Source organism: Rhamphochromis sp. 'chilingali' (genome assembly GCF_963969265.1).
Source record: "Rhamphochromis sp. 'chilingali' genome assembly, chromosome: 14".
Lineage (NCBI taxonomy): Eukaryota > Metazoa > Chordata > Actinopteri > Cichliformes > Cichlidae > Rhamphochromis > Rhamphochromis sp. 'chilingali'.
Genome location: NC_137941.1, coordinates 34,719,727 through 34,746,336, shown reverse-complemented (window position 1 = coordinate 34,746,336; position 26,610 = coordinate 34,719,727). Strand labels below are relative to the sequence as shown.

Below are 26,610 nucleotides of genomic sequence, written 5' to 3'. Positions count from 1 at the left end.
GTGTAAACCCTTTGAGTGTTTACAATATAACACACTTTAAGGCAGCTGTTGTTGTGATTTGGCAATATGTAAATACTGTTTCATTGAATTCACAGTTCACAAAGAGGTGTATGTGCTTTACTTACTCTCCAGCTGTTTCCTGCTTATTCAGAGAGGTCTGTTTGCAGGAATCAATGTTCAGGTGATCAACAGCCTTCTTCCTCCCAAACTTGTCTCTATGCTTCGAATACACTCTGTAACCCAACCCACAGAGCAGGAGATACAGCGTCACCTGATCTTCATGCTGTGTGGGAACATTTACCTGCTCAGGTGTCAGTTTGTATCAGAGCGGAGGCACAGCGGGAGGGCAGCCATTAGGACAAAGACGAAAAAGGAAAAAGACAGTGATCATAATGAAGAGATATTAGGGAGTTTGAGGTCTTATGGTCTTAGTCAAAGTGTAGCTGAGTGTGGACGATGGCATGATGACTGAAGACTGTGAGAAGATCAGTACGTTGGACATAATTTCGAATTTAGGAATCTATTTAGGAATTTATATCTACTCTGTCAGTAACATCTCCAGTTACCTCTCTGTAGCGCTGTCTCTTTATTCCCACAGGTCCTGCTGCTAGTGCTGATAACACATCATCCACCTCAACAGTAAGTGGACAAAATCGAGTGCATGAGAAACGTTGTATTTTCTTCTTCGTTGAAGGCCACCAGGGGTTATGTAACATCCATGCCTTAGACATGAGTTACTGCTTCAGAGTGACTAACAAAGCTACTGTGTTTTAATCTAAAGGTTGTAAATGTAAATAACAAACTATAATCATATACAGTTCACTTGGAAGACACGGCTGTTCAGGCTTTCCTTTATTTAGTTTTAACTATTTACACCATTTTAATCGCTGTTTCTTATTCTGTATTTAAAAGCACTTTGTGAATTGTGTTCATAACCAGGGCTATATAAATAAACTTTACATTATTTTAAGCCATTTGAACATATTTTCACTAAAATAATTTCCTGACAGTTTGTTATCGATCTGAACGCTGAATTATAAACATGTTTAGTGATATAAATAAAAATTTAAATTCATATATTCAAAATCTCATTAATCTGCATTCACAAGGCAACAACAACGAGACGTGTTTTTGCAAAGCAAGAAAAATAAAGACATCTGTCATTTTCAGACAATTCTGTTAAAAACAATTCCATTTTATTGATATAGCTCCAAATCACAATAGCAGTCACATCGAGGCGTTTTATATTGTAAGGTAAAGAGCCTAGAATAGTACAGAGAAAACCCCAACAATTAAACAACCCCTATGAGCAAGCACCTGGTGACAGTGGGAAGGAAAAACCTCCCGCAGAGCCAGGCTCAGGGAGGGGCAGCCGTCTGCCACCACTAGTTGGAGGTGAGTGGAGAGACACGGGACAGAAATTAATAAGAGAGACAGAAGTTAGTAATTACTAATGATTAAATGAAAAGCGTTGTGTGAGCTCATAGACAGTAAAAAAGGTGATTGAGTACATCAGGGGAAGCCACCCGGAGGTTGCGTGTCCCCTGCATATTGCAGCGTAACAAAGGAAGGTTTTAGGATCCAGCCCTAAGTATATGCTATATGCTATAAACCAAGCTTTGATTGCTGCCAAAAGCTGAGTAACACGTGTCTTTATCAGGAAGGTGACCAGACACCGCTTTGTTAGTCAGGCTTTTATCTGAAAGTAACAAGAGAGATATTTCATTTCAGGGCTATTTGCCAGAGATTCTCGTAAAACTTGTTGTTAATCTTGTAAAGCTCCAAATTTTACGACCAGACTGTCAATCTTTTCCTTCTCTTAAGGGATTTTTGTGCCAATCTGAAAGTGAAAAGTGAGGATAATAAGGGCAAAAATGTAAATAAATTTAATCCGAAAAAAGAATTGTTTTGGTTATAATCAAACCCCAATCAACTCGGGATAAAGAGCGTTTGACAGATTAATACATTCACCACAACCTGCTCCCTACATCACACTTGTCCCCCGGCATGATGGCTCATCTAATCCCAGCCAATAGAATTTCATCTGTTAATCAGAGGTCTGTTCAAGTAAATTGTCTTGATGCACACTCAGTCATCCAGGTAAGGAAATCACAAAAGGTTGATTCAGTTCATCTGGACGTAGCGTTCAGGTGACGTCTTCAGTCTCAGCTGACTGCAGGTTTCCAATCTTATAAACAGTACATTTGCATAATGACTGAACCAGCCCACTGAAGGAACAATGGGCAGTAAGTTCAGTTCCTTGATAATTAGTATGCAAATTCTCATGGACATTGATCAGCAACCAATGATCAATGTCCATGAGAACCATTCACAGAGAAGACACCGTTCCAAAAGCAAACGCACTTGGTTGATGCTGAGAGTGGTGCTGTTGCTGAGGTTGGGGTCATCCTGTAATCTCTTACAACCTACCCCCAACGCTTCAGTGACTGGGATGCAAGTGAAGAGAGATGTAACATCGTACAAGACCATGGTTTCATCTGCCTCCATCTCTCACGTCTCACAAAGTTTTCTCATGATAGTCTTTCTAGTTTGGCAGAATCGTGCACCTACCCATGTCTGCTGGACGTTGTTGTCATTACTAAGTGATGTGAGCGCCATATTACAATAAGTAAGCCAAACGAACAGCACGCAGCAAATAAGTCAAACGTCCTTCGTTGCCTGGTCTTAGACTTTTCTTGCTGAGCTAGATGAGCTTTCTCAGTTCATTCAAACACCTTTTGAAAAGGATGTTTGTTGTTGTTCATCAATGGTCATAAAATTTGCATCTTAATGATCAAGGAACTGACCTCCCAGCTCATTGTTCGTTAGTGGTGCTAATGGTGCAGTGGTGCAGTCATTGTGCAAATGTACTGTTTATAAGATTGGGGTCAGTCAGCTGAGACTGAAGAAGTCACCTGGATGAGTGACGACTCGTTTCAAGTTCATGTAAATTGTTGACAGGTGGACATAACCACTGGAATTTGCATTTTAAGTTCTCAACATTAGCAATTTGGCAGGGACCGTTTTGTTTGTTTGTTTGTTTGTTTGTGCTACAATTTATCATATTTTGATGAGAGGGTGGAGCGTTTTGTTATCTGCCTTGTTTAGCCAGTTTGATTAACAAGCAGCATTCATTACTTATATAGTTTTAACACACACACTTGCATACTTGTTAATCCAGTGTTTAAAACAGTTATAGTGGCCAGTGTCAGCTGACCTGTGGGCCCGAGCAGTCATGTCCATGACTTATAGTTCAATTAGGAAAACAATTCAACTATTTAATCATCAGGCCCAGATGTTGCTGCTAGCCCAAGCTAGTTCTGGTTTACAGCAAATTTGGGTATTTAGACGTTTTAGTTTGACAGTCACACATAACACAAACATTTTTCTAGCAAGTCTTGTGTTGGCTGTAAATGTCACATAGTTTATCAAATAAACTGAACATTGTTATAGTTGTATTGTATCTGATTTGCCCTTTTTGTTTTTCAATCTTACACGTAGGAACCAAAGAAAGACGCACCGGAGCAACCAGGCTCCTCCACGATAGATGTGGTCTCGGTGACAGAAGAAGACCTCCCTACTGTCGAGACCCCCACCAGTCTGAACATCAGCCCCCTGGGCAGCTTTGTCATTGAGCCACAGTCAGGGAACTATTGCACTAAACCCGCAGATCCCCAACCTCCACCCAGTCCAGCCATGCCCATTACCAAAGTGCAGCCATTTATGCATGGTGAGATGCTGTGATACTCCAGGGGTGAATATGTACTTGCATGACATAATGGAAATATTACTGTTCAAGGCTAAAACTAAAAGGAGATCAGCACAAAATCCAACTAAATACAATGCAAAAGATCTTTTACAGATTCAGCTCTTTCTTACATGAACGTCTTTACGTCTCCCTTTTTAAAATGACTTTTACAATTTGCTTTCTACCAAAAAGGTCTGAGTAATATTGAAGAAAATTATTTTGACAATCGTCTTGAAAAATGTCAAAATAATCTTGCTGCTAGATCAGTGTTTGCAAAGGGACACAGTGTGTTTCCTCGGATGTAAAATGCGATGACTAAATAAAGCACACAGTCAGTGTAATAAAGCCTAAACTTAAGAGCCATTTAGTGTTGGAGATGAAAAACTTTTGAAACTCAGGTGCTCATATTGTATATTGTTGGCACAGCGAATTTTCACTAACCCCGTCTGTCCACAGAAGATGACATGGATAAAAGCTGGAAGAGCAGAATCTTAGCCCATCGCTTTGCCGTTCTGATATTCGCTGTTTGCTGCATCCTCGGGGTGGCTGTCCTGCTCAGCGTTGGCCTTGGATGTAAGGAGCTCAGTGCTGTGGTAACTCTCTACATTTTGCAAAAATGGAGCCACTGAAGTGTCAGGATTGTTGCACGTTCGATATGTCACGTGGTTGGTGGTCACAACCTTAATAGGACTGTGTGAAGAATGACCAAGAATGACAGAGGCAGAATTTAGTGGAGCATTATTTTTATTTATCAAAGCTCTAATTCACAAAACTTAACATGGCAACTCAGACAGAATCACACAAATTAATAAAATGTTCAGTAAATAATCAATAAATACAAAAAATACTGAAACAAAAATAACATTTACTCCACACAAGCAACTTATTACAGACCAGCAGAGGTGTTCCTGCCTGGTGCCCACAGGAAACAATGCAGGTTGCCCATCTTTTCTCTTTATGTCTGCAGTATTACCGAACACTGAACAAGATCATTCAGTACTTCTAGAACCTTCCTTATCGACAGTTTCATCTGTGCCTACAGTGGGCCTGAGCTGTTCGGGGAGGTTTCAGTGTGGCTCCTCGTCTCAGTGCATCAACAGCATTTACCTGTGTGACGGAAAACTTCACTGCAAAAATGGGGAAGACGAGCTTGGCTGTGGTAAAACACACACACACACACACACACACACACACACACACACACACACACACACACACACACACACACACAGCCATACTAGTTTTTTAATATTTCCACATGTGGAAATACAGCAACTGTACGTTTAGCTAGCAGACACATTTTGTGCAAACTGTGCAGAAATATTTGTGCTTCTGCTGGGATTTTTTAACAGTTTGAAATGAAGTGGCCACAACTTTAGTGACATCTACAGCACCACAAGCATGAGAAGAAAAAAGGATGTGTTGAGGGTGTAAACAGGCTGTGGGATGACACTGTTTTCATATTACTGTATGAGTTTCTCCGTGTGGTCAGCTCACAGCAATGCCAGCCTGCAGGACAAACACACAGGATCTGGGGGATCTCAGGTGGACTCCCATACAACCAGGCCTGGCTCTGCTTAGCTCCTGAGCTCAGATGTGCTCAGTTGGCATTAACTGAAGATGCCAGAACAGCAGTTCTATGTTTTAGAAAACAGGATAGTGTACCGTCTCCCTTCTTGTAATTTCCTGTCTGTGTCGCATGTGTCTGTCTCTCAGTGCGTCTGAGTGGCAGAAGTTCAGTCCTGCAGGTTCAGATCCAGGGAAAATGGAGGACAGTCTGCTCAGAAGATTGGAACAACAGGCTGGGCAGAGCTGCCTGCAAGCAGCTTGGATACTCCAGGTTGCACCAATGTTTCATTCATTTCTGCAGTGTCTAGTTGTCAGGCTGAGATGATACATTTCTTATTCGTGTCCTTTTTTTGTTTAGCACATTTTCTTGTTTTGGATGGACTTTTAAAAAGTGGACCACTGCTCCAAAGGTGGTGGACCAGTGGTCCATTTGACCAGAGTAAACTATCTCCAATTAAATTACAGTACAGTTACTGCAATAGACTGGGAAACTGTCTGGGATGTATTTTATTTATTAACTTGTGGAAGATGGAACATCCATGAATACTGTAACATCTGAGATACTGATAATATAGTACTAGAGATACTATATGTCCAAAAATATGAAGAAAACTTATTCAGTTTGTGTCCAACGTCATCTGCAACTGACATCACTTCAAAATAATGCTTGAAGGAAAGGATTGCTTACTTGGTTAAATGGCTGTTACCTTGAACCCTCCCTCCTTGTGTCCCTGCTCTGTTCACATCAGTGATTCTCTGTGACTGTGGTTCGATGTTCGGGCTTGTTATTATGCTGCAAAATGAATTTGGCTAGTTTGGTTTATGCTGGCAGCAGAAGATAAATTATAAAGACTGCTGAACCAAAAATGTATTTAAAAATGAAAGTAAGAGTCAAGTCAGCTTTAATTGTATAGCACGTTTAAAAGACATTAAGTGTCATGAAACTAAACTCTTACTGCACATAAGAGAGTACAGTTAGAGTTTAGTTGGAGCTGAAAACAACTGTGTTTACAGGGCTTTTATCATTCCAACTACAGTAAGAAATAGATGGTTTAGGTCACAGAGTAATTATGGTTTTGAAACAACAGTAACCGTTGGTTTAACAGAGACAATTTTGCAACGTGCATCACCTTCAGAGGAAAAGACAAACAGGACTGTCAAACCCTGAAATGTATCTGTGTGAGCCGTAACAGATCCAAGACATGAACGTCTCACAGGATGTCAGACTATGAAGGATAGATATATGAAGATATATGAACATAACCCTGACCCTTTTGTTTTTCAGTTATTTAGAGTCTTTCTTCATCTCTCTGACCTACATTGAGAAGGACCTTCAGACTGACCTGATGTCTTTTCACTGGAACAAGTCACAGATAATCAAGCTTCAGAACGCCCCATCTATCAGGTGTACACACCTTTTGTCCTGTTTGAGTAAATGGAAAGTGTGTATTTGCCCCAAAGTGATAACACTGCTGTTGTCATCCAATTAGCCAATCAGAATTTAAAAAAAAAAAAGAAGAAATTGCGCCTCAATATTAACCAGTCAAACAAAATACTCTCCAAAAACGGTCTGTTACACAGCAATGAGCGCTATAAATACTTTCACGAAACTATGAAAACATTACAAATTCAAAAGAGACAAACTGTTACTATATCAGCCACATCTGAACTCTATAGACGTACCCTGCATGAAAACATCAAAGACTTCTGATGACCACAGACTGCTACAGAACACTATTGAAATCAATTCTGCCAAAGTATTCACTCACCCAACCAAAGCAAATACTTTGGGTAAAACAGTGTGCAAACATACACTTCACTGGCTTTAGTATCAAGAACACTTTACTATACAGACCAGAGGAGCCAGACATCAAATTACAACCCACCAATTACCTCGTGATCTACAGCTGTCCAGTGGCTGAGCATTTAAAGAGAAGAAGTAGAAGAGGTCATATTAAAGCTTAGAGGGAACGAGATTAATAAAAGATCTTTTAGTCCAGTACACCATCAAAGTATTTTGAAGCTTTCGTTTTAAGGTATAAGAGTGTTTTAACTTGTTGTACGTGTTCAGTTCGGCTGAGCTTCCGTGTCATTTGACCTATGGTTTCTATTTCACCACAGTAAGACACAGTGCAGCTCAGGGCTGGTGACAACTCTAAAATGTCTAGGTGAGAAAGCATGCAGCATTTGTTTTATTGATGTTTTTATTATATAAGAAAGTTTTCCACACACTTTGCTTGTTCTGTGTTTTGTCATATTACAGCCTTATTTCAAAATGGATTAAATTAGCTTTTCACTTCCAAATTCTGCAAACAATACCCCATCATGACAAAAAAAGGGAAAAAATATAACATGCGTATTTAAGTATTCACAGTGTTTGCTCAATGCTTTGTTGAAGCACCTTGGACAGGATTTACAGTTTTACATCTTTTCAAGTATGATGCTACAAGCTTGCCACACCTATTTTCCTCTATTAATCAACCACAGACCAAGACAGACTTTAATTCATTTGAAAGCCTGATGCTTAACATTGTCCAACCCAGCTGTGAAACTCAGAAACCAGTCTTACTTGTTATCATCTATCGTCCACCTGGGCCTTACACAGAGCTTCTGTCTAATTTCTCAGACTTTATATCTAATTTAGTTCTGAGCTCAGATAAAATAATTATTGTGGGTGATTTTAACATCCATGTAGATGCTAAAAATGACAGCCTCAACGTGGCATTTAATCTGTTATTAGACTCAATTGGCTTCTCTCAAAATGTAAAAGAACCCACCCACCACTTTAATCACACTCTAGATCTTGTTTTAACAACGTACGACTCTGGATACTGTAGCTCAAAGGTCTCTAATCAGAAGTACCTGACTCCATGGTATAATTCTCAAACACGTAGCCTAAAGCAGATGACTCGTAATCTGGAGAGGAAATGGCGTGTCACAAATTTAGAGGATCATCATTTAGCCTGGAGAAAAAGTTTGCTGCTTTATAAGAAAGCCCTCCGCAAAGCCAGAACATCTTACTATTCATCACTGATTGAAGAAAATAAGAACAACCCCAGGTTTCTCTTCAGCTCTGTAGCCAGGCTGACAAACAGTCAGAGCTCTGTTGAGCCAACCATCCCTTTAACGTTAACTAGTAATGACTTCATGAACTTCTTCACAAATAAAATTTTAATCATTAGAGAAAAAATGACCAGTAATCATCCCACAGATGTAATATTATCTACAGCTACTCTTAGTACCATTGATGTTAAGTTAGACTCTTTTTCTCTAATTGATCTTTCTGAGTTAACTTCAATAATTACTTCCTCCAAACCATCAACGTGTCTTTTAGACCCCATTCCTACAAAACTGCTCAAAGAAGTCCTGCCATTAATTAATGCTTCGATCTCTAATGATCGGCTATGTACCACAGGCCTTCAAGCTGGCTGTAGTTAAACCTTTACTCAAAAAGATTCTCTAGACCCAGCAGTCTTAGCTAATTATAGGCCAATCTCCAACCTTCCTTTATATCAAACATCCTTGAAAGAGTAGTTGAGTAGTGGTGAAGAGCTGCAGTCCTTCTCTACAGAGCAACGCTCTTGGTCACCTCTATGACTAATGGTCTTCTACCCTTATTGATCAGATTGGCTGGTTGGCCAGCTGTAGGAAGAGTCATGGTCTTTCTTTCATTTATGAATGATGGTGGCTGCTGTGCTCTTTGTTGTGGAACATTTTCTTTACCCTCTCCCTGATCTATCCCTCAATACAATCCTGTGCATTTTATGTTTTTTATTTTCAATAAATTTGCAAGAATTTTGAGTTTATTGTATGTAGAAAGGCGTGAGGTGAAAACTTAAATTTAATCGATTTTAATCCTTCATTGCTTTTTTTGAAATAAAGCTATAAAATATATATTATATAGAGCAAATATATATATCCCCTACAATTAGGAGAGAGGAACCTGTGTCACTCTCCTTTGAAAACTAGTCTAAACAAACTACTCTAGACAAAAACTATTTTGTCTAGATTTAGCTTTAAGAGCATAGCAAGCAGCCTTCCAGTGGCCCTTTTTATGACAAAAGTTACAGACTTTGTCCAGGTTGTACAAGTTGACCTCTGATCCACCTGACTGGTCAGAAACACTAACAGAATCAGCACTAGCTTCAAGTGTAGTACCAGGGTTATGAGAATCCCCCAAAACACACTCATGAGCCACCATATAATCTTCTGCTAGAGCAGCAGCTTCAGTAGCAGTGTTTGCTTTTTAATTGTTGATGTGCAACTATAGCCTCAAGAATCCAAATTTTAAACTGATCCAAGACTATAACCCCGTAAGCCTAACCCAGCCTACAGGGTTTGATGTGAACAGATAAACTCAAGATTGTTTGTCCTCCTTTTTTTCCAAGTCCCAAATCGTTCCCTGTAAGCGTAGAGAAAGCTGCTTTTACAATATAATAACTTAGAATAAAGAACCTTGAACTTTGTCTTTCTAGTAAACTTCCAGTGCAAACTGTAGCATTAGTGTCAGCAGTATCGAACTACTGTCATTGATGTGAAACATGTTCGAGCAAGGAGAAAAAAGTTTTCTGAATCATTTTCATTAAATTTTGACAACAGTGTCAGGTTGCACAAAATATAATACTTTTCAGTCCAATGGTAAAATAAAGAATACCGCAGCTCAACAAGATTTCAGTTTTCCACTTTTAATCAAATATAGCCTATATCTCTCCGCAGCTTTCAAAACACATTCTCTCCATTGCTAACTGCTTCTCATTTTCTGCATTTTGTTTCCTTGCATCATGTTCTAGCAGTAATTTAAGCAACTCATTTTACTGCAACTCGTTCTGACACCTGGCAGAGAAGAACTAGGAACAGCTGAACCAAGTTCCCTTGTACATGAATCAAAACAGCCATTTCACTTAAATTTGCTTGGATACTTTAAACGTGTCCATAAACCTCTTGTCAAATCTCAGTCTCATAATGATCTACTATTGATCATCACTATTAATGAGATAAAAGCCTTAATAAAGGAATCTATTTAGCCATATTTTTACAACACACGAGTCAGAGGATCAATTGACCTCCTCTACATGTCATGCTAAAACCCAAACATTGCTGCTTCCAGGGTACAAACAAATCCAGAAGAGTACAAATCCCTTCTCATATACTGCCTGCTTATAAAGCATAACCTGATACTTAGCCTACTCTTCATGCAGTGTCAATGCCAGATTGGCTGTCTGTATCTGGAAGTCCCCCGGGATCTCAGCTTGGTCATTCTCAACCACCCTGGGGGGCATATCCCATTTTCACTTCCAAGGGGCTTCCTAGCCATACTTGACACAGATGTCACTGTGTACTATTCTAGCCACTAGGTTATGGCGCTCCATGTATGCCCTGCCTGGTGTGGTAAACTCCAGCTCCTTTCAATCTTGTGCTTAGAGCTTGTTCCTGTGCTGCCATGATTATTGCCTCTGTCCTGTCTTTCAGTCCAGCTTTGTCCAGCCATTGTTAGGATTTCTCAATATTAGTTACTTCTTCTATCTGCCAGTACATGTTGTACAAGGGCACGTCCTTCTATAATGGTTTCTCTTCTCGCCCCTCTTCTTTCTTGGGTTTCTGCTGATGGAGAGTGGTTTAGACACACACTAGTCCTTGGCCTCCTTTCTTCTGCTTCTGCTGGACTTGGGGTGAAACCCTCGTGGCATGGTAAGGAGCTTTCTTGACCTGATGTAAGTGTCTTCTGTCTTCTCCTTTGACCAATTATTGTATCAGCAGGGTATCTGACAAACAGCAGGGCACAGGTGTTGGCCGGATCTTTTTCTTCCCATTCATCTGAGTCCTCAGGACTTACCTTACTCTGCAGGTATTTGGTGGTTACAGCTTTTCTAGCAGCCTCTTCATGGTTCATATTTGCCTTTGGGATTCTGAGGTCCTTGATGTCTGTAATGTTGTCTTCTCCCACTCTTTGTTACCATCTGACTACACTTCTCCGGACCGGATGAAGTTTCAATGTCACTTCTGTTAGATCTTAGTGGTGTGGATCAGTGAACTGATGTCTCGTTCACTCCTGGCGAAAAGATTGATGTCATCCATGTAGAGGGTGTTTGCTCCATTCGGAATTCGGTATCTGTAGCCAGACTTGCTGATGATCTGGCTGGGGGGGTTTAGGCCTACACCGAACAGTTAACCTCTTGTGTTTTTCCGCCCATCTTCATTTTATTCTTGATGACGGCTCTTAGGGTCCTGTTAATCTTGTACAGTTCTAGATATTAGAATATGAACCATGTGCCTATTCATGTTAGCCGCTATGATGCCAGGAGCATCCGTGTTGTGCTGAGGCAGATTTTTGGCCAGTAGTTGGATGGGACCAGTCCCTTTTGGAGATTCTTGAGGATCAGGACTATCTGGCCTGCAGCTGGTCATTCTGGGTGCATCAAATGCATTAGCAGCTGGTTAGTTTGTGCTGCCAGACACTCATTGAGTGCAGTTAACTTATTGAGCAAGTTGGAGAGCAGGCCCTGGTCCTGTCCAACTCTTCATGCTGTTTCTTGGATGTCTCCCATTGTGACTGTGACTGAAGCATGTTCAGGGTGGAGATTACCATGGTCTGCTCTTAGATCCACCAACCACTGAGCATTATTGTTATGCAATCCTTCTCCCATATGCTCTTCCAGTAGTGCTGCACCTCCTGCCCTGGTGATGATGTTCTCAGACTGTTCCTCTGGCACTGAAAGAACATCTTGGATGGTTTAATGGAGAACATCTGGTTTATCCTTCTGACTTTTATCTCTCTATATCTGCCCAATCATTTATTGATAGGGACCTAGAAGAGAGAGACCTAATGTTTAATAAACCAAATTTAACTGTTTTGCTGCGATTTAAGCATTGTTTAAATGCTTAAATGTGATGCTTAAATCGGTATAAATGGTAGAAATTTGTTTTTTCAGCAGGCCAGGCATTCCAAAATCTGCTTCTTTTCCCCTTCTTTTAGGCTTTAAGCAGTGGAGTTGCTGCATGTTTCAGATCATACCTGCTGCATAATCAAGGCCTAAGGGCTTAAGATTCAGGGCCTAAACTGAAGGCGAGACCTTCTCCTTCAAGATTGTTTAGTACAGAGCAAGGTTTCATCAAAGTAGCAGTAGTAGTGGCTTTTTTTTGGTCAGCAGTATTGAAGTCGTTACCCCACAAATGTAAGGTATTACACATTACTCATCACTTTCATTGCTACTAATTACATTTACTAAAAGTAACATTTTCTTAAAAGTAATCCATTACATTCCTTAATTCTTCACTGGAAAAACAAATTCTTTACGCTACTTGTTGCATTAGTTTGTCGTTACTCTGTAAAATTACTAATTTACAAAACACGCATTATTTCAAGATGCAGTGGTCAGCACAGAAGAAAGTCCTGGGTTATGTAAGTGTGATTGGCTGTCTGTCTCTCTGTGTCAGCCCTGCAACTGCCTGGGCAGGGTAAGCCCCTCCTCCTGCCATATGGCAGCTGAGATGGGCTCCAGGATCCCCGTGACCCTGAAATGGATAAGCCCAGGAGACATTATATCAAATGTTTATTATTTATTTGGCTTATTAACCTCAACATACGACAATGCTGCAAAAAAATTAATTTTCAAGTACAAAAATAAATATCAAACCAGTTTATAATCAGGTGGACGAAAAGATCCATTCACTGATTGTATGTACAATATGCATAAACTTTGAACTATTTACAGTGAAACAACACAGAAGATCAAACAACATAACATAAATTAAAATATGTAAAACTCAAAAAAAGCATCCATGTAACAATTTTAACAACTGAAGTGTATCACTTATTTCCTCACCTTTCCAGCTTGTTATCTTTGTAGTGCTATACTCTTTCTCTGTCTCAGCCCCCCCCCCCCCCCTTTTTATTTTGTGTGTGCTGAGTCTGTAACCCCTCCCCCCGCCCTTCCCCTTCCTGCTCAGTGCATAGCAATGACTATTTGATGTCCTGTAGTCGGCCAATCACACACAACTTGAACAGAAAAAAAACAGAAAGGAAAAAAGGAAAAAACAAAAGCTCTAAAAGAAATTTCGTTCCCAGCCGACACACTGTCACTATAGGACAGTACTAACCTTCTGGTGGTGACACTATAACTGCTTGACACTTTGTTTCTCTGTGCCCTCAGATTGCGGTCTCAGGCCTCAGTACAGGACACGTATTGTTGGAGGTAACATCACGAAACAAGGCCAGTTCCCCTGGCAAGTTAGCCTCCATTTTAGGAATGAACACCTGTGTGGAGGCTCCATCATATCACCATACTGGGTCATCACTGCAGCACATTGTGTGTATGGGTGAGTCAATCAGATGTAGATATTTTACATTCTCTACAAACATCTGGTTCTTCTTAATACTGACAACAAAGGCCTGTTTGTTGAGCGGGCATAAAAACACTATTATGCTTATGTCTGTTAAGTCCTTGTTGTATCCAAGGGTTCTTCTCCTAATGCCTGGCAGCTCCAACTTTGCCTAATGTATCCACTATCCCTCTTCTGCACATGTCCAAACCACTTCAGGTTGTCACGGTCTGTGTGGCAGACCGTGGGGATGAGAGGAATGAGGACCCAAGATGCAGGACTTAATGATGAAGGCAGTGTGTTTATTTACAGTGGTGTAATAGTTCACAGAATAAATCCCCGTGTTTTCCCCTTGACTTCCGTGTCGTCTCTTCACCCACAAGTCCGTGCTCTTCCTCTCCTGTGTGCCCTCGCACCCTGTGCTCGCTGCTCTTGTCTTCCCTGCTCCTTGCTGGAGAAAATAACAAAGAGTCAGGACACTCGACTACCGCAGGCATGCACTCACCGGACTTAACATTTATCACCACTAACATGGAGTCTCACACAACAATCCCACACCGAGGAGCACTCAGCCACAGTCTTAAGAAGCTCCCCAACGACGCTTCATTAGCTGCAGGTGTATGTGATCATCTACTTCAGGTGTGGCCATCCTCTAGACAGGACACGCCCACCAGGCCTACCTGAAAAGTCCTTTCAGAGAGGCGGGCTCTCGCTTCGGCCACTAAGAGAGTTGGAGATGGTTTTGATCTGACCAATGAGCCGAATTTACGGCCTTCTGACGAGTGAAGCGTGCAGAGTTTTTTTCAACCAAAACAGCTTTGCAGACTCTCCAGAAACACACAAGTCCTTACCAGCTGCCCCACAACCCAGTGTTTCAGATGGCTGAAAGAAATGTTTGATGGCAAAAGGCAATGCAGTGTTGAGGTTCTAACGTTTAAATAAGAAAATGCCAAGAGGAGACCAGCAGCCCTGAGTCTGCATGCAAAACATGAAAAACTCCAAAGCAGATGCTTGTTCTTACATAGCTGCACATATTCTTTGTTGTGGTACTTTTCTGTTCCAATGAAACAAGAAGATCTCATTTTAAAGTCCTTTTTTTTGCCATCCTGTGATTGCATTTGCCATATTCTCTTAATATCTTCGAGCTATTTCCAAGAATGCTGATGTTAGATTCAGTTTTAAAGCTGGATGTGATCTTAAAGTCACTCTCACAGCACTGATTTTAGAGTAATGTACAATAATTGTAATGTCATTTAAATTTCCAAACGGCAGTCAGGGTTATGTTGAAGTACAGGCTGTATGGAGGACCGTACCTTATCTGTTAAGCTCGCCTTTATGACACCATGTCTGTGTGAATTACTGACATGATATCAACATACCAAGGAGTTTATGACTTGTTTTTCTTTTATCAAAGAAAAGATGGAAAACTTGAAGTTACAGCACAATTTCTCCAAATGTGTGCTTCTTTTTAAGCCAGGGTGCTTTTACAGCATTCACATTAGCTCAGGTGATAAAAATACAATGACCACACAGACAGGAAGTGAACTTTAACATTCGAGGTTCTGTTCGAGTCTTTCTTAGATGATGTGAACAGTCTCATGGAGCTTCTTTTTTATTTATTGCAAAATCACTTGTACTTTATTTGAACACATGCAGGGAGCTTCTGTGATGCATTTACTTCTCCGGCCTCGTGTTCCCATCTTGTATTTCTAAAACCCAACTTCTGTGTTTGCTCTGTAGAAACACCAATGAATCTAAACATTCACAGATTTCATCAGTACATCTTCAACATTTTAAGTCTTTGTTGTTTTTATGTTTTACATTTTAAAAAAGTTTCAACATTTTCTGTTTTCAAAGCACAGTGGCATGGAAAAAGATTTTTCTGCTGCTGCAGAAATGATTGTCCCAGAATGATTCTGGGATTTTATGGTCAAACATTGTGATTTCCTAACTGTGTGTGGAGTAACATGAGCTTTCTCTGATGATGTAAGTGTCCTGACCAAGAATGGTTCAGGATTAAACAACACAAACTGTTTTGATAGCAGAAACGGTCTATCTTACAGCTCTCAGAGGTTACAGACAGTTTTACAGACACATCCTTTTTCATGTCTGTTTACGTGGTTTTTATGTATATAGTTATTCTCAATAGTACACGCATCGTCTAACTTTTCTTTGCTCTACAGTGTAAATGTAGGAACTTGCAAGTTTTTTTCAAACTCTCACAATTTAACACTCAATGCCAAAAACAGGGTTGACCCATGTTTCTATGATGTCTGCTTCAAATATGTACAGCTCTGAAAATCCCTTCTTCTTCTTTTAAAGTAATGTAGAACATGATCTCTCTCACTCTTTGTGTCTGTAAAAAAGAAAACCACAAACTGGTAATCGCGTAATAATAATAATAATAATAATAGCTTAATAATGCAGAATTGTGATATGGAAATAAAAAACTGAAGTTGTGGCTATTTGAACACGTTGCCTGCCTGCAGCACTGAAGGACTCTGTGAGAGACGTCTGTCTCGCCCTAGCAGCACCTGTCCCTGTCCTCCTCTTCACTTTGCCTCAACATATTTCATCCTATTCTGTGATATGATTCACTCTGAGGTGTTTGACGAGGTCAGTGCTGTTGCCACAACATCTCACTTTCTTGCCACATGTATCGCAAACCGTGTCGTGGCCGTTTGTGGAGATAAAATACGTCCACACATGACTCCGTTTCACTCAGCCATTGTTGTGAGTGCGCACGCCAGTGGCTGCAACACATTTATACAGCCGTGTTTCGCACATGACTATGAAAGGCGGAAGAGGAAGTAGTTCCTTCCGATTTAGACGATCCGAATGATATAGTTTCTTTCCACTGTGTTCCTGTTAATGATAAACTACAAATTTACCCCAAAGTACTAAAATATCGATGAGAATCGATTCTAGAACATAAATTACTGGTATTGGAAGAATCGATATTTCAATATCAATCTGCACATCACTACTATCCACAGCAGCCTCTGACCTGATGACCTCAGCGCTCGGGAAGAGGGATGAGGTTTCAGCAGATCAGATATAAAATGGGGAGCTTGACCATGCAGGGCCCTTAAGGTTAAAACCAACATTTTAAAGTGAAACCTAAAGTTTCCTGGCAAGGAAGTTGTTGTTTAACCATTGCTTGATATCTGCCGGGCAATTACTTAAACAAGACCATTTAAAACTCAGACTTTGAAAGAACAGTGTAACTGAATGTCATCAGCATAGAGATGATAGGAAATATTGTTGTAATGCCTAATGATTTGGACCAGGGGGGAAATATAGAGCACAAAACATGGAGTACACTGTGTTTAATACGTTTAAAAGAGCATTTGTATCATGGTTCAATTTTACAAGCATCCTGTTTTATTGTGAAGAGCTTTGTAAGAAGAAGTGAATGTGGTTGTGATCGGTAGCAGGATTGAGAGAAGTTGCAACGGAAATTACAAGAAGATTTGTATTTGTATGAACCAGACTGCTTGATAGTCCGTGTCCATGCACACATTTTGCAAACCGCCTGTGAGAAGCTCGAAATCCACAGTGCAGCTGCTCACTTTTGTTTTAGCATCTTGGAGTTGTCCGCTAATCACTCTGCATTCCTTCACACATAACTGTTTCGGTACATAAAACATGCCCTCCACCCTCTCGAAACATGAGACTACAGAGCCTATCAAAGCAGTATAAAAACATGTCTGTAATGAGTTGAAGTTTGACAGTGAAAAGACGTCCACAACAACCACATTTTGGCCCATACATGGAGGTCGTACAGACAACAACACTAGATGTTCAGTAGACATTGGAAAAAGATGTCTCCTGGCATTCCAAAACAACAATATTCAATTTCAATTCAATTTTATTTATACAGCACCAAATCACAACAGTCACCTCAAAGCGCCATACATTGTACAGTAGATCGTACAATAATGCATACAGAGAAAAACCCAACAATCATATGAGGAAGCACTTTGGCGACAGTGGGAAGGAAAAACTCCCTTTTAACAGGAAGAAACCTCCAGCAGAACCAGGCTCAGGGAGGGGCGGGGCCATCTGCTGTGATTGGTTGGGGTGAGAGAAGGAAGACAGGATAAAGACATGCTGTGGAAGAGACACAGAGGTTAATAACAGATATGATTGAATGCAGAGAGGTCTGTTAATACATAGTGAGTGAGAAAGGTGACTGGAAAGGAAAAACTTTTTCCTTTTCCAGAGGATTCAGGGTCACCTGGTCCAGCCCTAACTATATGCTTTAGCAAAAAGGAAAGTTTGAAGCCTGATCTTAAAAGTAGAGATAGTGTCTGAAGGAAATTGCCGTCCCGGGTTTCCTCCGTGGCGTGAGCGATAAGCAGAGTTTTGTCCTTTCCTTATAAGATTCCTAATTATTTAAAGTAACACTCAGGTATGCCGTTCAGCTGGGTTAGTTACGATATCGGGAGCAGTTAGGAGAACAAAGTGATACAGAAACTGTTCAGATTGCTTTCCCAGAATCAACTCAAAGGTTTATTTGATACACAGCAGTTTATATAGAGAAAAAAAGGTTCGTGTGTCAGCTTTCCCAGTTCAAACCGGTACAGACTAAATAAGGAAACGTCTTCCTGCCTTCTGAGCAAAGTATCCCTTGTGTAGTTTATCAGTTCAGCTATAATTTATGATCATCCCAGCAAAATACACTCCTAGACATAGAATACAGAGTTCTTTCATTAGTGAATTCTGAAACAAACCACCTGGCCTTTAACGAGCCTTTTTCTAAGAGATAAGGAAGGGAGGATGGGAGTAAGGAAGTGGTCTCGTCTCTGTGGTGTTTTCGACCTTGGGGTACCAGCTTGTGAGTCTTACACATTAATTCTTGGGTCACAGAGAAAGAGAAAAACAACTAGTAGTTGGGCCTTATTGAGTAACAGTTTTCCTGTATAAAACAATATCCTGTAAATGTTAACCGTGGTATCAAAATATCATAACAGTGTCTGTCTCCTGAATCCAAACTGGAAGCTGGTTCCACAGAAGAGGGGCCTGAAAACTGAAGGCTCTGCCTCCCATATCAGCCAGCTCACTCTATTTACCAGTCATAGCCCTGATTCTTTCCTCCTTTCTCCAATGTTTCCTTTTCTTTCTCTATCTCAAACAGGTTTTCCTCCTCTCCTTCTACTCTGTTTTCAGTAACATAATTTCCACGCTGAGTGGCTGTAGCTCAGGAGGTAGAGCAGCTCATCTGCTAATCAGAGGGTTGCTATTTTGGTGACTGTTCCAGCCTGCTTGCCAAAAACTTGTGGGCAAGCTACTGATCATTTCCAAAGTTGCTCTCTGATGAAGCCATCAGAGTATGACTGATGTTGTCTAAAATGCTTTGAGTGTACAGGTAGAGCAGAAAGGCTCTATAAGAACAAGTCAATGTACCACGCTGCTGGCCAACAACGGCTGAGGTCACGTTCAGTATGTTTATTTATTAAATGCAAACATCAGGAACATTTTAGATTGACGTAAGCTTTTCTCAGTTATCATCTGTTATTGTTCACACTTTGCCGCACTTATAAGATCACACTGAGGCTGATGGAACGACTGGGACAGACTGAGCCTACCCTATTTGTTGTGTGCTCATGTCTTTTTTCCGTTTTGTCCCCCCCACCCCCCGGATCTTTTCTTGCTGTTTGTGCTCAGGTTTGTAAACTCCTCCATGTGGGCGGTCTATGTGGGACTGACAGAGCAGCCGCTTCACGGGGCCCAGGCTTTGGCTGTTGAGAAAATCGTATACCATAATCGTTACCGACAAAAAGGACTCGACTATGACATCGCACTGATGAAACTGGCCAAGCAACTTGAAGTTAATGGTATTAGTATCCTTCAACCTCTCATTCGCTACAACTTTTTTCCTTGACAACACTCCCTAACACTCATTATTTATAGCCAAAGCTAGAGTGATCCAGGTGTCTTCATTGGCAGACTCACAGGATGCAGTTCAATCCCCAGACCAGGCAGATTTACTACTTTTGTTATTCACATTCTTTGTAGTTTACTTCATATTCCTGTAAGTGCATCTTTGTTAGAATGTCTTCAGCACATACTGCAAGCGAACAATGAGCATGGCTATGCAAATACATTTCACTACATACAACAGTAAATGCATCCTTATTAGTATAGATTTTACTACATAGAAAAGCACATATCAGAACACATCCCACTTCAAATGGGTTCCCAACAGTGATTGCACACTGAACACCAGTTGCCCCATGAGTTGGTGTACGTTCTCTGTTCACTGGTAAATCTAAATTATTGACGGCCTTATTTTTTTCCCATATTGTACTTTTAGACCTATAAACTGCATAGTGCACTGCATCAAAGATCGTTCCGTGTCTGGCAAACTTAAAATACGTGACAGCTATCAGATAATCTTCCTTTCAGTCCTGTTTAGGGATCTTTCACTCTCTTCCCTCCCTTCTGCTTTACTTTCTCTCCTAGGATATTTTCTTCCTGACCTTGGAGTCCCATAGATCAGATTGTATGAATAAGTCTGACATGTATCAGTAACACTTTTCCCTGCAGGCTCTGTGCAGCCCATCTGCCTGCCCAGCCATGGAGAGGAGTTTAAGGAGGGCACCTTGTGCTGGATCTCTGGTTGGGGTGCAACAGAGGAAGATGGTGAGTGTAGACATCTAAAGCTTATTTTGTATTCTGTTTAGTTAGGTGTTGTTTAGGGTGTTTTTGTGGGGATGGGGCCACATTTATATGGTTGAAATTCTTCTTTTTAACAGGAGACACTAGTGTTGTTCTGCGCTCAGCTGTGGTACCACTTATCTCCAACCAGAACTGCAACAAACCAGAGGTTTACAAGGGCTTAATCTCCTCCTGGATGATCTGTGCAGGATACCTGGAAGGTGGAATTGACTCCTGTCAGGTAGAGATAGTTTCCTTTTGCACTAAAATGAGATATATTAGTTTTATGGGGAGGAGGTGGATTGCACAGATGAGAGTCTGAAAGGGAGAATGACAGAGCACAGATTTAAACTACTGTACGCGTTGCTATGACCACAAGCACGCAAACAAGGTACAAGGGTTGTAATGGCAAACCAGTCGATCCGAGTCGAGTCTATTATTAAATTCCGTTCTTTGTATTCTCTAACGGCAAAGAAAGACACGGCTCAAAGTGGTCTAACTCAAAAAATGATCTTTAATTTTACATTTTCCGGAAAATGGAGACTGAGCAGACACACAAACACGCCAGCCCAAGTCTGAGGCATCAGCACCCCGTCTTGCTATATTTTGCAGCACGTCACACCCAGTTTCGATACAAACATTATATAGTTCCTCTTTTCTTTGTGTCAAATTTCCGGTGCAGCTTTGCACTTCCTCTTTCTAAAGTCTGTTGCCAGGGCAACCTGTCACCCTTAACATAGTTCTCATCTGGGTCTGGCATACATAAAACAATATAATCAGACAATAAGCACTAAGATTATATATTAAATACATGACACAATCCGTGGCAAGTCGACATGATTAGGTAATAATGGAAAAGGGGCGTATGTATGTTTTCACCTATCTGGTGTTTCCAGGGGGACAGCGGCGGTCCGCTTGCCTGTGAGGACTCGTCTGTGTGGAAGCTAGTGGGAGCAACCAGTTGGGGCATTGGCTGTGCTCACATAAACAAGCCGGGCGTTTACACCCGCATCACACTCGCTCTCAGCTGGATCCACAAACAGATGGAGGTCAGTGTCCATATTTAAGGTCCCGATGTAGCAAATCTTGACTTGAGTCAAGTACTAATCCTGTCTGTCACATCCAGCAGACAATGTCTAAAAATGGATTCAGACTGATTATGAATGTAATATTACTATTAATGCACATGCAGCATTCTTGAGGCTCATCTACGCGCAACTGGTTTAAATGTCTTTACACACATAGCGGGTTTAGTCCGTGCGTTTTGATTAGCTTGTGAACAGATACACAAAGCGTTTTATTATGCAATGAAAATGCAAAAATGTATGCATCAGATGTCATCATCCACATAACTTATTCAAAGTTTGCAACATGCATATACAAAGATGCAATTACTTCTCATGTTAATGTTTAAGACGCTTGTGGTGGGGCGTGGTCTGCGGTGCCGTGCGGACGCACCTGCACGGCATCCGCAATCACGCCCGCCGTGTTAAAACACGGGGACTCAGGGGTTGGTGGTGGTTGTGGTGGTGTGATGCAAATGTTAAATAAAGAAAACATGGATCTGTGGTCCCGTCGTGCCTTAATTCCACCACAACGCTATATTTAGAAACTGAATCACTATCATTGCGAAGTTTGAACACAAGCAAGGAATTTGTCGTTGTTATATTCTATCTCTGTACCACTGTTTGTTGTGGTACAGAGATAGAATATATGGTACATTTCTATGTAAATATTACAAATATGAAAAAGAAATACACACAAAGAGAATATATACTAACTACCTACAGATATAGATCACAAATTAGAAATGAAGAAATATGTATGCAAGGTATATATAAGGTACGGCATGATATGCAAAGTGGCAGCAATCTTCTTCGCCCGTTTCAGTGTCCTGGAGGTGTGCAGGTCAAGGTCAAGGTCAAATTTATTTATAGAGCACATTTCAAAAAGCCGATGCTGCACAGAGTGCTTAACAATATAAAAGTAGCATTAAAAAGCAGCAATGTAATACAATAACAATATAAAAGAATAATAGGACTATAAAAGAATTAAAACAATAACTAAAACTATTTCAAATAAGATCAAAATGCTTGGGTCATAGTGTGTTAAAAGCCAGGGCATAAAAATGTGTCTTTATTAATGATTTAAATTGCTCAAGTGTTTGTGCAGATCTAATATTTAAGGGGAGACTATTCCAAAGTCTGGGACCTGCCACAGAGAAGGATCTATCACCACGAGATTTGAGATTAGTCTGTGGGATGGACAACATTAATTCTGAGCTAGACCTCGTGGTTTTTCCTGGAGCATAAGCACAGAGGAGCTCAGACAGGTAAGGAGGGGCTCGGGCGTTAAGTGACTTAAAAACAAAAAGTAAAAGTTTAAATTGGATCCTGTAGGAGACAGGAAGCCAGTGTAAAGAAGCTAAAACTGGGGTTATATGCTCTCTCTGTTTGGTACCAGTTAGCAGGCGAGCAGCTGCATTTTGAACCATCTGAAGACGATGGATGGTGGCCTGATCTAGACCATAATACAATGAATTGCAGTAGTCTAATCTGCAAGTAAGGAAAAGGTGAATAACACGCTCAAAGATGTTAGCCGGGAGGGATGGCTTTACCTTGGCTAGCTGCGTTAACTGAAAGAAGCAGGACTGAACTACTGCACTCACCTGCTTATTCAATTTAAAAGAACCATCAATATAGACACCGAGGTTTTTTACATGTGTTTTACAATAGAAGGAAAGGAGGCCCAGAGTGCTGTCGATATGATTAAGTTTCCAAAAATGACAACCTCAGTTTTATTTTCATTTAGCTTCAAAAAATTTAATGACAACCACTTTTTGACATCGTCAAGGCAGCGTAATAAGAGCTGCGGATGGTCTGACCCTGCTTTTAAAGGTAGATAAATCCCTAAATAGGTCTTGTAGGGAAGGCAGATTGCAGCCAATTAAAGTGTAAGTGTAAGGACTTCACTGTCTTACACAGGGTTCATACGCCTTTTTCAGGGTCAAATTCAAGCACTTTCAAGGTCCCTTTTCAAACTTTTGCAGCACATTCCCCCCCTCCCCGCCAAAAAAAAAGAATGCATGTTTCAATTCACATCACCTCATAAAGACCATGTGAAAATTAAGACAAATCATCCTAGGTGAACTTAAACACCTTTGTTCCCCTTTTGTTAAGACATAGAAAAACGCACCATACAAAAATACTGCAAATGGAAACGGTCGCCTTATATACATCGTGTATAAACTCAAAATGCACATTTCACTTAAAAATTAAGATGTGAAAATGTGAACAAATCAACTTGTTAGAGATATTCATCTCCTGTTGACCCCCCCCCCCCCAAAAAAAGAATAAATAAGTCTTCTCATCAGATATTGATGCTTCTTTCCTGTGCGACAAAAAAATAGGAGACAGATGTTTGTTTGTTTTTTAAGGTAATTCCCAATAAAACGAACTGTTTTACTGCTAACTACATTGCTGTCTGTATTATTGCTGAAGTCCTAAACGTCACCTTTAAAGTGTTTGTGCTAATAACATCATGCACAGTCAGACAGGCATGGAGAACAGCACTGACTGGGAGGCTTTGAACAGATCACATAGTTCAATTCAACATATACGACTTTAAGGATGCACAAGCATCCACTTAAAATCTATTTAATTTATCATCTGTGATATTATTTTGTACAAATCCAGTGTATTTTGTTCATCTGCCTTAAACAGGCAGCCTTAAAATATGAAATATTCATATACAAATACACATATAAATGTGTGAACTGTCTCAGTGGCTGATTGTGCCCCACAGGCCTCAGTGTGAGCTTGAAGACATTTATAATGTTTAAGTAGTTTAATGTGTCGGTGCTGACGATAAACACATTTTGAATGAAAGCCGGGGAACTTTGGTGGCACAGAAACAAGAGGCTATTCTTTGTGACCATATGGATCACTCATATTACCATTATTTCACCCAAAGGCACCAAGTTAATACTCAAAAAAGCTGCAGCAATACACACAAATATAAACAGTACTTGGTGACAACTTTGCTTTTAGCCTCTAACCCTCTGGGGTCCAGGGTACAATTGGCCGTTTATGACTACTTTTGATTTGGCCTCTATATTTCACCTTTAAAAACTGTTTATCTTGCCAATCTGTTGTTTACTCATTTTGACAAACTGTATCAGCACAATTTATCTAAATTCAGACAAAATTTAAAATAAGAGTAGAAAGTGATATTTTTGACTGTAAAAACCAGAAGCATGTTTAATGAATCATTTTCATAACTTGAAATGCAAATAGAAATTGTACATTTTTAAAAAATATGCACAAGTTTTGCAAACAAAGTATTTACCTAAAAATGCAGCCAAGGCTCAGACGTTTTTTATATAACCCTTTAAAACTATTTACAGAACAATCAGCTGTTCTGCATCAAAGAAGAAGGCACACAAATTATTTATGCAACTCCAAAAAATAGTTTGTGTCACTGTAACACAGATGAGAACAGCACAGGGATAAACCTGCAGGTCTGACAGCAGGTGTGTCACTCAGCGTTTACACTGCAATCTGCCTTTTTTGCAGCAACTGTGACAATCACTTGTAGAACTGACACACAAAACAAAACAACGACTACACTACACACTAACTACACAAGACAACACACTAACTTGAGACTCCAAACACGGTAAACGTCACAAATGTCTCATGTATCAAAACTCTCTCTTGCCGGTCACTCCTAAAACTTCCCCCTCTTCCCAAACAACCAGATGCCACATGTTGCCATATCATTTTTTGATTGGTCGACGTGGTATATTTTTCCACCAATAGGGAAGTAGTGTGTATTTTCCTTTTCTTTTTTCACTCACAAGCAAAGCGTGTCTGCTAGCGCTCTCCTTAGAAAACGCCGTTTTTACCGTTTCTTCCCGGAGTAAACGCCACTGTTGTATTAATAGTAATAATAATCATAATTTTAAAAAATAGCATGTGTAACGTACACGTACTGGAAAATGATTTACTAGGACTCACCTATCATGCGACTGGAGAGCGCAAACTCCACCATTGTTGTTTTCCATCAAACACTCATTAAAACAGCGGCCTACAGGTATGTTAGCGCACTCATCCCCGACTGTCCGAGGGAGGGGCGGGGTCACACGTTGAAACAGACATTTTGCGACTCATTTTATTTCTCTATCTGATAAGAAAACTATTCAATCAGATAGTTATTTGTGGTGAATGAAATACAGCTATACTTCCACCTTGAAAAGACAACATTAAAATTCAAGCATTTTCAAGGATTTCAAGCACCCGTACGAACCCTGTGTACAGGCAGAATAGCAGAGGAGAAAGTACACAGCCCTGATGCACTGGAAGTCTGAGACGTGCCTGCCCAGTCTCGTATGCTGCCTGCTGTCAGACAGGAAGTGCAGGTGGGAGCAGGAAGAATCAGCTGGGGAGCTTGTCCTGCAGCAGAGGCGGGATGATTGTATTCAAAGCAGTACTAAGAAATGTCACTTGCATAGGTTCCAGTGCAGTCCCATGTTAACAGCATCACCTACTGACCTGCTGGCTCTGTAAGTGAAAAGGAGGTCCACATGAGGGTCAGTGATAGATCTGAGATGATATAGTACCAGACGCTCAAATGTCTTCACGAGTACAGACCTCAGAGCAACAGCCATTAAGGTCTGTGATCCTTGGTGTTTAGGAACATGGTTAACATTTGTGCAAAGCCACAAGGATTTCAAATTGAGCACTGCAGCCTGGAGTAAAGATAAAACTGCATGTTTTAAAACATATCGAGTGCATTTTATGTATTAATAAGCGTCTCTGTACATTTCAGAAAGAAGAGGCTCTGAAAACAGGAAACTGAATCCCCCCACAGTGACTTCTCACCGGACTATCCACACGTCTCCACATTTGGCAACAAGTACCTGTAGAGACAAACTGTACACATTATCACAGAGACTTTGAAGCAGTCCTGTCTGGTGGAGAACATGACGGAAAAAGAGTAAAGAGACAGTGGACAGCAGAGTTAGGCATCATTTATTCCAAAATAGAAAGCTCTAAGGCAAAACAGACGAGCGAGAAGTACAAGAGAAAAGTGAATGCTTCATAAAAAGCTAGACAGAGGTGACAGAGTTCAGCGAGGGCAACGCGTAGCCATTAAACCCTCAGGCTGAATCAAATGAACAAAGTTAACTTTACAAGAAGGATAAAAACCAAGTTACTGCAACTACTTACAAACAACTGTTTTACAGTACAGCATTACAGTTATTTAAACAAGAGGCACCCCATTATGTGCAGTAATGTCAAACTGATGGA

General features: G+C 40.5%; 1 protein-coding gene across 1 annotated transcript; it reads left to right on the top strand.

Moving 5' to 3' along the window:
* Positions 1-366: 366 nt before the first annotated feature.
* tmprss3a (transmembrane serine protease 3a) lies at positions 367-26,473 on the top strand. The gene is made up of 14 exons (XM_080903473.1): positions 367-489; positions 599-639; positions 3,502-3,730; positions 4,208-4,321; positions 4,791-4,907; positions 5,465-5,588; positions 6,603-6,722; positions 7,439-7,485; positions 13,468-13,633; positions 19,307-19,476; positions 20,189-20,284; positions 20,398-20,540; positions 21,196-21,348; positions 26,129-26,473. The coding sequence occupies exons 1-14, from the start codon at positions 462-464 to the stop codon at positions 26,156-26,158; spliced, it is 1,578 nt and encodes a 525-aa protein (XP_080759599.1). The 5' UTR covers positions 367-461; the 3' UTR covers positions 26,159-26,473.
* Positions 26,474-26,610: the final 137 nt, after the last annotated feature.